This window comes from Conger conger, chromosome 18, assembly GCF_963514075.1.
Source record: "Conger conger chromosome 18, fConCon1.1, whole genome shotgun sequence".
Classification (NCBI taxonomy): Eukaryota; Metazoa; Chordata; class Actinopteri; order Anguilliformes; family Congridae; genus Conger; species Conger conger.
In genome coordinates, this window is record NC_083777.1 from 22,105,957 (window position 1) to 22,121,092 (window position 15,136).

The window sequence follows — 15,136 nt, forward strand, 5'->3', positions numbered from 1 at the left end:
CCCCAAGCATGCTGGGGTAGGAGGGGACCAGAGACAGTCCCACGTTTATACTCATTAATATTATTTACATGCAGTTGTTGACATCTGTATGAATAGTTAAAAAGTGTATGTAATTAGACTGTGTGCTTGTGTAGCACAGTGTTACTTGGCTGGACATGCTGCTGTGACTTTGTTTCATTTCTGCTCAAGGTAGCAGCAGATCAGCCGGTTGTGTGTTAGCGTATCGGTGCAGGTGAACAGGGAGCTCGTGTTCTCCTGTGGGATCACACCGGGAACTTTAAAGGAGGGGCTTTGCCCACAGCAGCCATACGGGGAGATAACAGAAAGTAACGTGAAATAAAAAAAAGTGAGATTAAAAGGGTTTATCATCTGGAGCGTGTGGTATAGGATTCGGATCGACCCTATCGCTGTTTGCACCGGGCCGGCACCCGTCCCTCAAAGCACCGGAGGATGCACGCACACACACACACACACACACTCTCTCACACACACACACACTCTCTCACACACACACACATACATACACTCTCTCACACACACACACACACACTCTCTCACACACACACACAATCTCTCACACACACACACACACTCTCTCACACACACACACAATCTCTCACACACACATACATACACTCTCTCACACACACACACACACACAATCTCTCTCATACACACACACACACACACACACTCTCACACACACATACATACACTCTCTCACACACACACACACAATCTCTCTCATACACAGACACACACACACTCTCTCACACACACATACATACACTCTCTCACACACACACACACAATCTCTCTCATACACAGACACACACACAATCTCTCACACACACATACATACACTCTCTCACACACACACACACAATCTCTCTCATACACAGACACACACACACACGCTCTCACACATACACACACATGCACACTCTCTCTTTCACACACACATACACCTGCACACACACTGTCTCTCTCTCACATACACATACACACACACTTTCTCTCACACACACATGCACACACACACACTCTCTCTCACACACACACACACTATCTTTCCGCCTCTCACACACAGACACACACACACATACATATGCACACACACACACATGCACACACACACTCTCACACACATACACACACAGTTGAAAGCGCTGTAGTGAGCCCCTCTGATGTGTGGTGAAACAGGGCTTACTCTTCTGCACGGGGGTGCACACAGAGGGAGGGGGGCGGAAGAAAAGAGGTAGAGAAAGGTGAAAGAGAGAGAAAGAGGGGGAGGATCTAAAGAATACGAGCACCGCGGGGAGGGGAGCGCTCGTTGGGCGGGACGTGCAGTGCGTTCTCTGACCCTGGGCTCCGTGGGCGAGAGCCCAGCGAATCACAGGATAGCGTGTCACACTAGCCGCCGATCGAGTGTACCTCCACCCCAGCAGACAGCAACAGCGGAAAAGTGCGCAGCCTTTGTGACAAGTTACTCAATTGGCACTCACGTGTGTGCATCTGTGACCAAACGCACAGCAGCGGGAAGTGCAGTGGGGAAGGAAGGGGGGGGGCGCATTGAGCAGCAACAGCACCACCCACTGGTGAACACCAGGAACTGCAGCCTCTCCCAGGTCTGGTTAGAGGTCTGTGGATACTAGCTGCAGTCTCAAAGGGCCACAGCTAATCTCTTCACATGATCTGGGTGGGGAGGGTCATGTGACTGCGTGTCCCTCACTGCCCTGTTGCTCTAGAAACTTCTACGTCTGATGATAGCACGTCTGAGACAAACGTGTCCTCCCCCCCGTTACAGGATCAGTTACTCTGGATAAATGCTCCGACACCCCCCCCCTCCCAGCCTCCCTACCACATCACTGAGGAAGAGCGGAACATAATGGCCCCCAGGATAAAGTGCAATTTATTGATTAAACACAGTTAAGGGTGATTCATTCCCGGAGTAATTTCTCATAGACTATTAATCACTCCCGGTGTCAGTTTTTAAAAGCATTAATACATTATTGCCAAAGGGCCGTGGGCCATTTCGTCACTGTCACAACAGTAATCTGGAATGGGGCGCGCAGGCTTGAATAGAGTCCACTGTGCTTTGCTGTGTGTGTGATGAGCCGGCTCTATCTCTGCTCTCCATCGCTCCCGCTCCGACCTCATCTCGGCAGCGTTTTTAAGATTGACGTTTGGCGAAAAAAGGCATGTCAAAGAAGTCTCTATGCGCGTTACATTTTCAAAAAGCTAATTGTTGCTCGAGGCATAAAAGTTAAAATTTCAGTTTAGTGCGCGTGTGTATGTGTGTGTGTGTGTTTATCTTCGGCATAATAGACACTGTAGTAGATGAGAGTCAAAGTCTGCAGTGAACTGCATGGGCTGGTGCTGTCTGTTGCAGGCCCAGGTGAGGGACAGGGTTTGGACTGTTAGGTGAGGTACTCCCGCTCCAGTCGAATGGCTACACGTTCGGTCGTGTGCCATGAACTTCGGCGAGATACCTGCTTGCTCTGTATGTATCAGCTCTTGGTCTCACATTGAAAATGAGTTTTACATAGAAAGGAACTGGAGAACCGAGGCGGGGGGGGTTTAACAAAGGCTAAATGAATAGCTGTGCGAGCGATGTTTAGATACACAGTATGCGATTCATATTTTCATGCGTCATTTGTGACATGATTCTTAACTGATTTTTAACGGAATCCTCTGCCTCCTTCGGTTCGTGCTAATGACGGCGTTTCACAGGCGCCTGTCAATTTCCTCTCTGCTTGAGCGAGACATGGAGACACGTAGATGTTTCCGGAAAGAGGAAATTGAAGTACCGCGGAAGAGTACCGGGATCTCTGGGCAGAGCACTGGATTACTGATGATGACGATGATGATGATGATGATGATGACGCCGGCCTCTGGCAGGAAGCATGTGTGTGTGTGTGTGTGTGTGTGATGTAAGTGTGTCTCTGTGTGTGTTTTCCCTGCAGGCAGAAGGAGAGGACAGCCTGAAGAAGATGCAGCTGATGGAGCTGGCCATTCTCAACGGCACGTACCGAGACGCCAACATCAAGTCGCGTAAGAACCGCCTCGCGCCTGTCAGTCAGAGCGGGACTGGGAGGGGGGCGGGAGGAGGGGGTGGAGCAGAGGGAGGAGCTTGGCAAGGTGGAAACGGGGTAGGCCGATTTCTCCAAAATGGAGCTGACACCTCAGCAATGCTGTGACAGAAAGACACAAACTTGGGATCAAAATGGCTAACTTCTTGGTGGTGGTTGAGACCAGTTTCCCCGTCATCACTGTAAAGTGCTTTGAGTTGCTGGCTGGTGAGAAAAGTGCTACATTCACGCAGTGATCGCTTTGTTAGGTAGACCAGCTTGTTAATGCAAATATTTAATCGGCCAATCATGTGGCAGCAACTAAATGCATAAAAGCATGCAGACGTGGTCAAGAGGTTCAGCTGTTTCTCAGATCAAATGGCAGAATGGGGAAGAACTATGTGACTTTGACCGTGTAATGATTGTTGGTGGCAGACTGGGTGGATTGAGTATCTGAGAAACTGCTGATCTCCTGGGACTTTCATGCACAACTGTCTTCAGAGTTTGTAGAAAATAGTGCGCAGAACAAAAAACATCCAGTGAGCAGCAGTTCTGCAGGCAGAAACACGTTGTTAATGAGAGAGGTCAGAGGAGAAGGGCCAGACTGGTCAAAGCTGACAGGAAGGTGACAGTAACGCAAATACCAGGCATTACAACAGCAGTATACAGAAGAGCATATTTGAACACACAACACATCAAACTTAAGTGGATAGGCTACAGCAGCAGAAAACCTAAAAATAAAAAAATAAGTCTAATAAATACCTAATAACGTGCTAATTTACGAGTGTAAATGCAAGGAATTCTTATTATTATATCAGCTGTTACAGTCATAGTTTTTTCACATGCTTTGGCCAGGTTCTGAATGAATGAATGAATGAACGAACGAACAAACAAACGACTGGTTGAATGAATGACAGGCTCCCTAAGCCCAGCACCCCGTGGCTCAGTGTTTCTGTGGTGGGATTAGTGGGGGGTTTTGATGGCAGCCCTGCCCTCTTAGACCGCCTCGGTCTGGATATAATGCTGCTCTCAATCACGCCGGGCCTGGACTTTGTGTCTGCGATCGTTGCGCCATGCCTGAGATGGCCAGAAAGCCGTCTGTAAATGGCCGCCTGCCTCCCTGGCGCTGTTCTCCTTCACATATCACCGCTCCGCACGTTGGAGATTTCCTTTGTCTGCGCGCGTTCTCTCCGAACCGGTGACAGTCTCTCTTGGTTACTGTCACTCGACGGTGTGTAGCGTTCACTGTAGCCGTGTTGACACAGGCTCCGCAGCCCGGGGCCTGGCATCCCGGCTGTCCGCTCCCCTGAAAAGCGGCAGCACGGCTGACAGCCCCGGAGGCAGCCAGGTCCCGGGCAGCTCAGCCCAGCTAACACAATGCTTCTTACAGCACGGGTCAGTACCCTGAGCGGGCCCCTGGCACACTGAAACGGGGCCCCCATGTGCAGCAAAGCGCGCCCCAATCTGTGAACAGCGCAACCCCGCCTCACTGAACTGTATCGGCTTTCAAAAAGCAGGCTTTCCCCTCGATAGCAGCTAAATTAACCTTTTACAGCGTAATTAAATGTCACATATACATTCAATTGAGACAGCAATTAATGCTGCCAATACAGTATGCCTAGTTCATTACCAGGTAATACAATCATTCCTTAAGAATCCATTTCCTGCTCTACATAATTCCTCTAAGTATACAGCATTATAGGTTAAATGTCTGAAACAGTAGTCGTTTTAATTATGAGAAAAGGGGATATTAATATAATATACCCTTTGTTATTGTATAAACAATCCAAATATACAAACATGACAATTCTAACACATATTATGTAATTACAAATGCCCTTTTAAAGCTTTTAGCCTGTTACTTATTACGAATATCTATTTGCCATAAGGTTTTTCCAGGAATTTTATTTGAATTGGGGTTTTCCTGGACTATTATTTCTTTAAACTGTTTTTTTTTATGACTTAAATTTTACAGAACACTTCACAATCAATTACATTTTATGACTAGCCATAATAAACAGAATACAATAAAAAGATAATGTAAGTAACAATGTAAAAGCAAAAAATGATGTGCATGGTATTATTGTTTATATAAATCTTTAGCAGGGCACCACTTTCTTTACAAGCTTTTTGAATGCTCCAGAGAGGGTTTGTGAAAATGGTACACACACAGACGAGCCAGAATAGGATACAGCGTCACTGCTTTCACTGGCCTGTGTGGTGCTGCTGTAGTAACAGGGCTCCCAGTGTCCACTCAGGTGAGCTGGGTTGTGTTGTAGGTGAGCTGGGTTGTGCTGGGTTGTGTTGTAGGTGAGCTGGGTTGTGGTGTAGGTGAGCTGGGTTGTGTGGTAGGTGAGCTGGGTTGTGCTGGGTTGTGTTGTAGGTGAGCTGGGTTGTGGTGTAGGTGAGCTGGGTTGTGTGGTAGGTGAGCTGGGTTGTGTTGTGGGTGAGCTGGGTTGTGTGGTAGGTGAGCTGGGTTGTGTTGTGGGTGAGCTGGGTTGTGTGGTAGGTGAGCTGGGTTGTGTTGTGGGTGAGCTGGGTTGTAGGTGAGCTGGGTTGTGTTGTAGGTGAGCTGGGTTGTGTTGTGGGTTGTGCTGGGTTGTGTTGTAGGTGAGCTGCGTTGTGCTGGGTTGTGGTGTAGGATAGCTGAGTGTGCTGTGTCCATTTTAGCACAGTGCAGTGCCTGCTGGTGTCTCTCTGTGAGGTTTTGGTAAGTGGGGATCTCTGCTATTGACTGATTTGCTCTATTGTGTGCTATATTACCCATACATGACACTAACTGTTCTTCTGTCTCTTTTTCTTTCCTTCTTTACCCTACCCTACCTGCCTCTGTTTCCCCTCTCCCCCTCTCCCTCTCTCCTCTCTCTTCTCTCCTCTCCTCTCTCCTCTCTCCTCTCTCCTCTCTCCTCTCCTCTCTCCTCTCTCCTCTCTCCTCTCTCCTCTCCCCCTCTCCCTCTCTCCTCTCTCCTCTCTCCTCTCCTCTCCTCTCTCCTCTCTCCTCTCCCCCTCTCCCCCTCTCTCCTCTCCTCTCTCCTCTCTCCTCTCTCCCCCTCTCCTCTCCTCTCTCCTCTCCCCTCTCCCCCTCTCCCTCTCTCCTCTCTCCTCTCTCCTCTCTCCTCTCTCCTCTCCCCCTCTCCCCTCCCCTCTCCTCTCCTCTCTCCCCCCCTCCCGCTCCCTGCAGCCGCCCTGGCCTTCTCTCTGGCAGCGAGCGCCCAGGCCCCGCGCATCATAACAGGCCCCGCCCCGGTGCTGCCCCCCGCCGCCCTGCGCACCCCCACCCCCGCCGGCCCCACCATCATGCCTCTGATCCGACAGATCCAAACCGTCATGCCCAACGGGACGCCCCACCCCACCGCCACCCTAGTGCCCCCCGGGCCCGAATCGGGCCTGATCTACGCGCCCTACGAGTACCCCTACACGCTGGCCCCCACCACCTCCATCCTGGAGTACCCCATCGACTCCAGCGGGGTGTTAGGTAAGCATGCCGCCCTGCCGCCCGTCTGTCCCTGTGAGTGTAGCGGCCCTCACCCCCTGCAGTGGGACCCCGCCTCCCACAAGAGCTCCCCAAACTGCCCCCTGGCCATTCCGCTTAATTGCTCCTATCTGGAATGGTTCCCCCAAAGCGCCGTCCCCCGGAAATAAAGCAATAAAGCGGCACCTTAGCGGGGGGGGGGAGGCTGCCAATTCAGAACTGTGTGCATAAAATTAATCGGCGGTTAAGCGTTTCTGTAAATTGATAGAGTTTAAACCCTGAGGCCTCCCTCCCCCTCACCCCCTCCCCCCCCTCCCCCTCCAGCCCCGAATGGCTTTTTTGGTTTGTTGAAACCCTTCAAAAAAATTTGGATAAAAAAAAAAAAAAAAAAAAAAATCTCGCTGGAAAGACTGAAGCGTTTTTCACGAACAAAAAAAACTCCAGTGGAGCCCTCCCTCCCAGCTCGGCGCTAGAGCCAATGTGTGTGTTTGTTGAGCCAGACGGAGGATTTGAGGACATTTCTTCCCCCCCTGGTGGGGGAGGGTGGGGGAGGTGTGGGGCGGAGGCAGGGTGGCTGTGCGGGTGTGTGGGGGGCAGCCGTGGAGCCGCGTTGCTGAGTGAAGACTTCACGTTTCTCTCTCTTCTGTAACCTATGCAGCGTCCTCAAAGACTGAAGACCTGTCCTTGTACTTCGGGTTCCATGCCTGTCACTTTCCTGTCACAGTGCAGCGAGGAGAACCCTTGTCCAGGGCTCCCTATTAAAGAACCCGAAAACCAGACACCCCCCCCCCCACACCCCTGTTCCCCCACCCCCCTCCCCTTTGTGTGTAGGAACGGCCGAGGAAAAGCCGGCTTAACCCAAGAAACAAACAAGCTAAACCCAGGCCACTTCCCTGTATTGTCCTGCGGCCTTTTTCAACTGAATTGTGTCATTGTTGTTTTTTTTTTGTTGTTTTTTTTTTTCATTGCGTGTGTGTATACAATGTTTAAAAAAAAAAAAAAGAAAGGTGGGTGGAGGAAGGAGGCGCTGAGCCTACCCCCCCCCACCCAAACCCCCACACTTTACTGCAAATCCTCCAGGGGTTGTCCCCTCGGGATGGGATGGGACCTTACTGTGGGGAGGGGACGGGGGGACGGGGGACGGGGGGTAACATGAGGACGATGAGGGGTCAGTGGGGTCACCCGAGGACCGACGGGGGGGTCAGAGGTCAGGGGAGGGGTCGCGGTGGGGACAGTGTGTGTTGCTTCTCCGTGGACAGAGACTCTCCAAAGGCACTAATTCACATTCCCTTCCTTCATTCTTTAGGTATGGCTTTCCCCACGAAAGGCTAAAAGCGTTCAAGAACGGTCTTACTGAACCCTCATCCGATCTGAGTGTTAACACGTGCTTTCTTTCACATCTGCCTCGAGTAAAACCCATGAGCTGGGCCTAGCAGTCAGTCAGACAGCTCCTTACCGCCTTACCCTGGCGACACTCGCCCAGAGACCCTGGTCTTACACCCACCCAACCAGTGCGTGCGTCCGTCGAGCGCAGACTGTTTCACTGACTGCTACGTTCCGGCGAACCCATATAATATTGTCTCGCTTTACTAATCACATAATTCATTGCAATTTTTTCTACTTATTGTTTTACAAAAAAAAAAAAAAAAGAGAAAATCTCAGATTTACTACTGCGGATGTGCCTAAAGCTCTCATCTCTGAGCCTGCCCAGAGAGCCATCAGTATTATATTTAACGGGATAACTGGAACCGCGTCTGCCTGCTGCACACTGATTTACGTGACTAGTAAAGCCCAGTGCTTGCCTGTGTCTAATGTCAGTAGTACTGTACAGAGGAGGCCTGCCACAGTGGATCCACCTGGTTAAGGCAGCTCCGTAGAGGTGACGGCAGCCATCTTAGATATGATTATTAGACATACTGTTTTTTAAAAGAAAAACGTTCAATTGTGCCTTAACTTGTATTTTTTTTTCTTATCTGCATAATTTGTTAGATGTGTTTGGTCATATATATATATATATATATACAAATATATATACATGTATGCACACACACAAAAAACCTGCTGTTGTTGACAAACTGACTGTTTGTGAGATTTGTGTAGAATGCTCTAACTTTGTCTTGGTAATGTTGCAATTTGAGCAGGTGCGGTGGCCACTAAGGTTCGAAGGCATGATTTGCGGGTTCATCCTTACCAAAGGATAGTGACCGCTGACAGAGGTTAGTTTAGCCACGGTGTTTCTCCTCCATTACCCATGCTCCTCTCTGACGTGCGCGCGCGGTAGCTCGTTCTGTCGCGTCGCGGCGCCCCTCCCCTCTGTGGAGATCTGGCTCCTTTGTTTCCTTGGATACGAAGATCGAAATGGTTCGGTTCATTCACACAGTTTTGGGGGGGGGGGGGGGACATGAAAAGAGTTGGCTAGATGGTGACCACCACACGGTACCTAAGTCTCTGTCATTTAGATATATATCTGCGCACAAATCCTGGAATCCTGGATTTTACATGGAACGGACTGCTCCATTATTTTGATGACTGTGTGACACAAGACATACTGTTGATGACAAATAATGGACCCCACCCCACACCTAAATCTACTGTTTTTTTAATCTCCCCTCTCCTCCTAGGCATAAAAATGTTTGAATTTTTCAGCGCACTTAGCTAAATCTTCAGCGTCCTGTTCTGTCCATTTGTATTCATTTGTTTACACGAATGATCTTAATGTAACGTATAGTATTGAGATACGCACTCAAGTTTACATAAAATTCCCATGGCCCTGTTGCCGTATCTCCTGGATATGATGGACAGAATTTTTTTTTCAGTTGCATTTCTGTCTTGTTTAAAGACAAAATATCAGTTCTAAGGTTACATCAAGTGAGTTTGATTGTTTAATTAACAACAGCAGTTTTTTTTCCAGTCCCTCATCACAACCTTTAAAGATTTTCTCACCGTGCGGACTGATTTAATGATGGTACCTGCAGATGGGAAAACTAACACGGGCCAACAAACACTTCAAATATATTCTGATTTAGACAACAACTAAAGGATCTAGTATTCCCTCGACTGTGCTCAACACTGTGACCAACACAAATAAACTAGTCTTACCTTGCCACACTGATCGCAATGAACAGGTTTTCTCTTGCGATATTACCCTAGTTAGGGCTGTCTGTATGAATTTTTTTTCTCTTAAAAAAGTCTCTTTGAAAAGGAAACAAAAAAGAGGATTTGTTCCTGTGTTCCACAGTACTTGATACATTCCTGCTCTCTCTCTTTCTCCCTCTCTCTCTCTTCTCTATCTCTCTCTCACACACACACACTTTGTCTCTAATGCCACAGCCACCTTTCACCCTTAGACCCAGCTGTTATGCAGCTGCTAAACACAGCTCTGGTTGTGCTCCTAGACATCCATGTGTATGTTCGATTTTTTTCTCACATTCTGTTCAAGTAGTTAAATACCATGCAACTTTATCGATAAAACATATTTTGACGCTAAATAATAAATAAAAGGATAATATTCAAAACAGCCTTAGTCATAAATACAGAAAATAACCATTGTAATTGAATAGGTTATAGGAGATGGTGAGAGCTCTAAATGGTAAATTGTCTGCATATATATAGCGCCTTTATCCAAAGCGCTGTGCATGCAATTGATGTTTTTCATTCACCCATTCATACACACACTCACACACCAAAGGCGATTGGCTGCCATGCAAGGCAAGCTCGTCAGGAGCAATTGGGGGTTAGGCGTCTTGCTCAGGGACACTTCGACACACCCAGAGCGGGATCGAACTGACAACCCTCTGACTGCCAGACTTACCTTCTGAGCCAACGTCGGCCCGTATGAGACCTAGCCAAAGGGAAAATCAGCATACACATGGCTCACAGTCCCATAGTCCTCTCTCTCTAAATATTTACGGCTGCTGGCAGGTAACAGAAAACACCTCTGATTTCATGGTCAAAGAACTTCCAAACACCCCATCTGATATGCAGCTATCAGACAGTTCCAGCCTTTCATCACAAAATGGCCGACAGCAACAGTATGGTGTATGCCACAGTTTGTTCCATGTTGGACGTCCTGATTTGCTCATTTGTGCAGTTATCTTACCATAATGTGGACCAATGTATTCTCTTCTCTACTTGAAATAAGTATTTGAGTTTAAGGAGTTTTATTTATTTTTGTTGCACTTTACATTTGATTAAATGATTCCTTCAAAATGATAGTCTGCACTGATAGCTTGACGTAGCCACTGGTTTGAATTTAACATTTGTAACATGTCAATAAGCCTAAATATTATTATGTGTGTTAATATGCATACGAAGTGGGTCTAAGGGAACTGGTGTGTCGGCATTAAAACAGCATCTGTGAGTACACAGGGAACCCTTCCTCTGAAATATTCCTCTTTCAAAAAGACTTATTCACATAATTCACATCAGAGTAACATGACCGTGCCAAAACATAAACACAAAAAAACTTTCTAAATACCCATTAATGAAGGTTTTAATATGAGTGCCCAACATGACAGTGAATCTGTGCCAAGTGATTCTTAGCTTTGTATTACTTAATACATAACGAATGAAAACTAAGTTTGGCTCCAATAACAGACAAAATATAAAACTGACAAGATTAATAAAAAAAACAACAAACATGTGAAATTGCACAACTGTCAAACCTGTGTGTGACAAACTGCCCCTGGCGGGGGGGGTGAGAGGGCAGAGGTCAGGGGTGACGGGGCGGGGCAGCAGGTGTGAGGTGGAGTGTGAGGGGTATGTCTTTTTGCCTGCTCGATGCTGTGGCTGTGCCTCATAATCGCTACCGCCAAGGAAACACACTTTTCACTGGCTCTGAAGATTCACAAGCTTCACATCATGCAAGCTTGTATCCACTGCAAAGATGGATGACAATTCAGACCACTTGGGTGATTTCCATGGGGAACGTTTTTGTGTGTTTTTAATGAGAACCACTGTACGCGGGAACAGCATTTGAAACTATGGCTGATGCTTGAGGGTTTTGGAATGAGCGCCGCCCTGCTTGGCATGTTTACAGACCCTGCTATCGGGCAAAGCGGACAGACACACTCCAGGGTTTACGTGCACACCTGACGAGTTTCAATTCATTTGAAAAGAGAAATGGCACAAATCTGATTTTGCACTGAACAAACAAAAAGAAACTTTGTCATCTCGGTTTGCCTCAGACAGATAAAAGGCAGTATGTTTAAATGAAAACTACAACAAACCTCAGAAAAAAAGAATAAGCAAAATATATGATTTAAGCTGCAGAGTCTTAATCTGTCCACTGTGGACAGAGTCAATGTCATGAGTTAAGACCAGAGAATGAGTACATTCAAGATTTGTTTCCACTTGAGAACTTTTTTTATGTTCTACTGTAAGCTTCTGTTTATTTTTTTGTTGTTGCAAAGAAAATAGTATTTACCGGTGGCTTCTTTTTAAAAAAAAGTATATAAATATATATATTAAAAAACTATAAAGCAGGAATGTATATGAAATGTCAGATTTTATTGTATTTGCAAAGAAATAGCAATGATATTCTAGAGGGCTATTTGTTAGAAAGACAAATATGCATTATAGCAACATTATAGCACCATTTAGAAATTTCCTATATTTTTGGATATACTTTAGGGCTTTATACAAATGACAGGACTTTCCAGTGTTTATATGCAAGTGCATTTTATATGACGTGTCCTGTAAATTGTGGATAGTTTCACAAGCTGGGGGTTTGGCTGAAGTCTCATAGCTCATGTCCCATTCTGCTCTATAGACATACCATGTAGAGTTGCTTTGTACCATGAGGCCAAGATTTTCATGTTGTTGTAAATAGAACAAAAAAAATATCTTGAAAGGCAATAAAATTTTATTGAGTAAAAAACAACAAACGATTGTTTGGCCCCGTAAGTTATTTTTTTCCTTATTGGTGGTGTTGTTGAATTTCTCATGTCTCCTAAATGCATTTCTTTTAACCGTGAAGCATTAATATTCACATCCATCATTACTAGTCGCTTTCCTGCTTGCCCCTATAAAGAGCTCTAATGCTTAATAGCAGTCAGAGATTCATAACCACGCTTGCTGTTTTCAAAAAATATTTTTATTTTCATTTGACCTCATTTTTCTGACCAGATTCCTTCCATTGACATGACTGCTACTAACCATTAGCCATATTATCCTAGCCTTTTTATTTTATTTCCTAATTGGTTTCACTTCCTCCTTTTTAACATTCAACGTGGGAGTCAGCTCTCCGCCATGTGTGAAATCATGAATTCCTCATGATTTGACTGAATTGTATAGATTATGTAAACCAGACTTGGCAGTATTCTTAGCTGTGATTAGCTTGTCATGTTGTCATCCAGCTGTCCCTCGCTGAAACTAATCTCCTCTCTATCTTTTTCTTTTCTCCCCTTTGTTTCTCTCTTTTTATTTATTTTTGTTTGTTTCCTAACCACCCAGCCGCCACCGGCAACTAACAAATGACCCTCTGACCTCTGAACTCTCCACCCAATGACGACCTGCCCATTGCCTGCCTGCTGATCAGTTCACTGGTAAAAACAAATAACAGAGAAACAGAAAAAAGAACCCGCTCCCCCCCGCCGGTTAGCCCAATCCCGATTCTAGACCTGCACTGAAAAGTTGAAAAGCAATAAGGTCTGATTCGCCCCCCCTCCCCTCATAGCCTAGCCATGGCCACACACCCCCCCCCCCCCCCCCCCCCACCTCCCTCACCAATCACACCACACCTCTCTGCCCCCTGCCCCTCCCCCTTCTCCGCTGCGCTGTGAGGAAGAAGGAGGAAGAGGAGGAACATGTGAAAAGCAATGCAGAGGGACAGCAGCTGGCAGCCATCTCCCCAAAAAACGGCTGCTACGGCAACAGCGTCGCCGGGAGGGCCCAGCTCATGGTAAACGGATCGGTCCTGAATGTATTGTGTAGTGATGAGTTCTCATGCATGGACCTTGCAGTCTTTTGTTCCACCTGTGGCGAAAGATAATCCACTTTATCTTTTTTAAAGAGTTTTGTGATTTGTAATTAGGATTTTAAAAAATGCATATTATTCAAATCAGCGATCTAGACAGGGAGAAAAAAAAAAAAAAAACATTTCTGGGGTTCTGCATTTATCTGAAACCAATGAGAGTGATGAGAGTAGGCGGGGCTTGGGAGAGGTGGGTACCATTGGTGGGCGGAGAATAGCCAGGACATGAAGGGGCGGGGTTAAGTGGTAGTGGGCGGGGCTGGGCAGGGGTTGGATACTTGAGTGACAGTAAAGGTACATGCATCATGAATCCCATTACTTGGCAACTATTTTTTAAAGACCACTTCCTTGTAAAGACATTTCTTTAAGGATGTAAAAGCCATGCCTGCCTATCTGCTGTACACATGTATTGAAATTGTATATAAATGTATAAACAAAACAAACGAAGAAAAAAAAAAAAAGAAAACACTAACGTAAAAAAAAAAGTAAATACTTTTACTACAAAAGGGTGCTGGTGAAGAGACAAATATATTTTTCCAAAATTTAGTCTTTTATACTTTCAAGTGTGGTGAAGCAGAAGATGAACAAAGAAACCCTTTATTTCATGAAAACAAAGCGTTTTCGTTCTGTGGAAAGAGAGGTATTAAAGACCAAAACAGCCTTTTCCCTTTTCTTTTCCCTTCTTCTGTTAAGCATTGAAAAATGAAAAGGAAATGAAAGTGCCTTATTTTCCTCATGGTCATCGAACGCGAATGTCTCATCAGTCAGCTCGTACTGCATACCGGGTGGACAACGCGCTCCCCCTGGCTCTCTCCCTGTAAAGCAATGAGAGTGAGTCCCACTCTGCCATGTTGTTTCTGTCTCGACAGCCAGTGCCAGTTGGCCACTCAGAGCCCTGTAAAAGGGAAGATTTGAGAGTCAGAGGCCTTTTCTTCATCCAGGCCCCCACTCCTGTACAGGTCAAAGACACAGTGCTGCTGGCACCCAACCTTATAGGCCCAGGCCACCACTGACACCCAACTGAGTCAGTATTCTCAGGCCCAGGCCATCATTGACACTCTATTTCAGTATGATTCCTGGGGCAGCACTGACACTCCATTTCAGTCTATATTATCAGACCGTGGAAACCACTGACACTAAATTTGAGTCTATATTATCAGGCCCTAGAAACCACTGACACTCAATTTGAGTCAATATTATCAGGCTCTGGGAACAACTGGCACTCCATTTGAATCTATATTATCAGGCACTTGGAACAACTGGCACTCCATTTGAGTCTATACTATCAGGCCCTGGGAACCACTGACACTCCATTTGAGTCTATATTATCAGGCACTGGGAATCACTGACACTCCATTTGAGTCTATATTATCAGGCACTGGGAACCACTGACATGCCATTTGAGTCTATATTATCAGGCCCTGCACCACTGACACACAATTTTAATCTATTCTATCAGGCCCTGCACCACAAACACACAATTTGAATCTATTCTATCAGGCCCTAGGAACCACAGACACTCCATTTGTATTATCAGGGTCTGGTTCCCCAGTGAGACCTGGTCTTGATTTGCAGGGTCACAGGCAGGAATTACAAAGTCACGTTTCTTCCTCAGCCACT

The 15,136-nt window shown here is 46.4% G+C and overlaps 1 protein-coding gene and 1 long non-coding RNA gene across 6 annotated transcripts in view; one reads left to right on the plus strand and one right to left on the minus strand.

The window, feature by feature from the left end:
- The window catches only part of LOC133118127 (KH domain-containing RNA-binding protein QKI), a 99,047-nt gene extending 86,619 nt beyond the window's left edge, over positions 1–12,428 (plus strand). The window contains exons 5-7 of one of the 5 annotated variants that reach the window (XM_061227899.1): positions 2,967–3,054; positions 6,253–6,585; positions 8,682–12,428. In XM_061227899.1, coding sequence (XP_061083883.1) covers positions 2,967–3,054; positions 6,253–6,585; positions 8,682–8,764 — 504 coding nt within the window. In that variant the 3' untranslated portion in view covers positions 8,765–12,428. Of the gene's footprint in view, positions 1–2,966; positions 3,055–6,252; positions 6,947–7,201; positions 7,537–7,849 lie in introns of those variants that run through there. The other 4 variants (XM_061227897.1, XM_061227896.1, XM_061227895.1 and 1 more) reach the window with 4 other exon arrangements.
- The window catches only part of LOC133118129 (uncharacterized), a 49,163-nt gene that overhangs the window by 16,875 nt on the left and 17,152 nt on the right, over positions 1–15,136 (minus strand). The window lies entirely within an intron of this gene.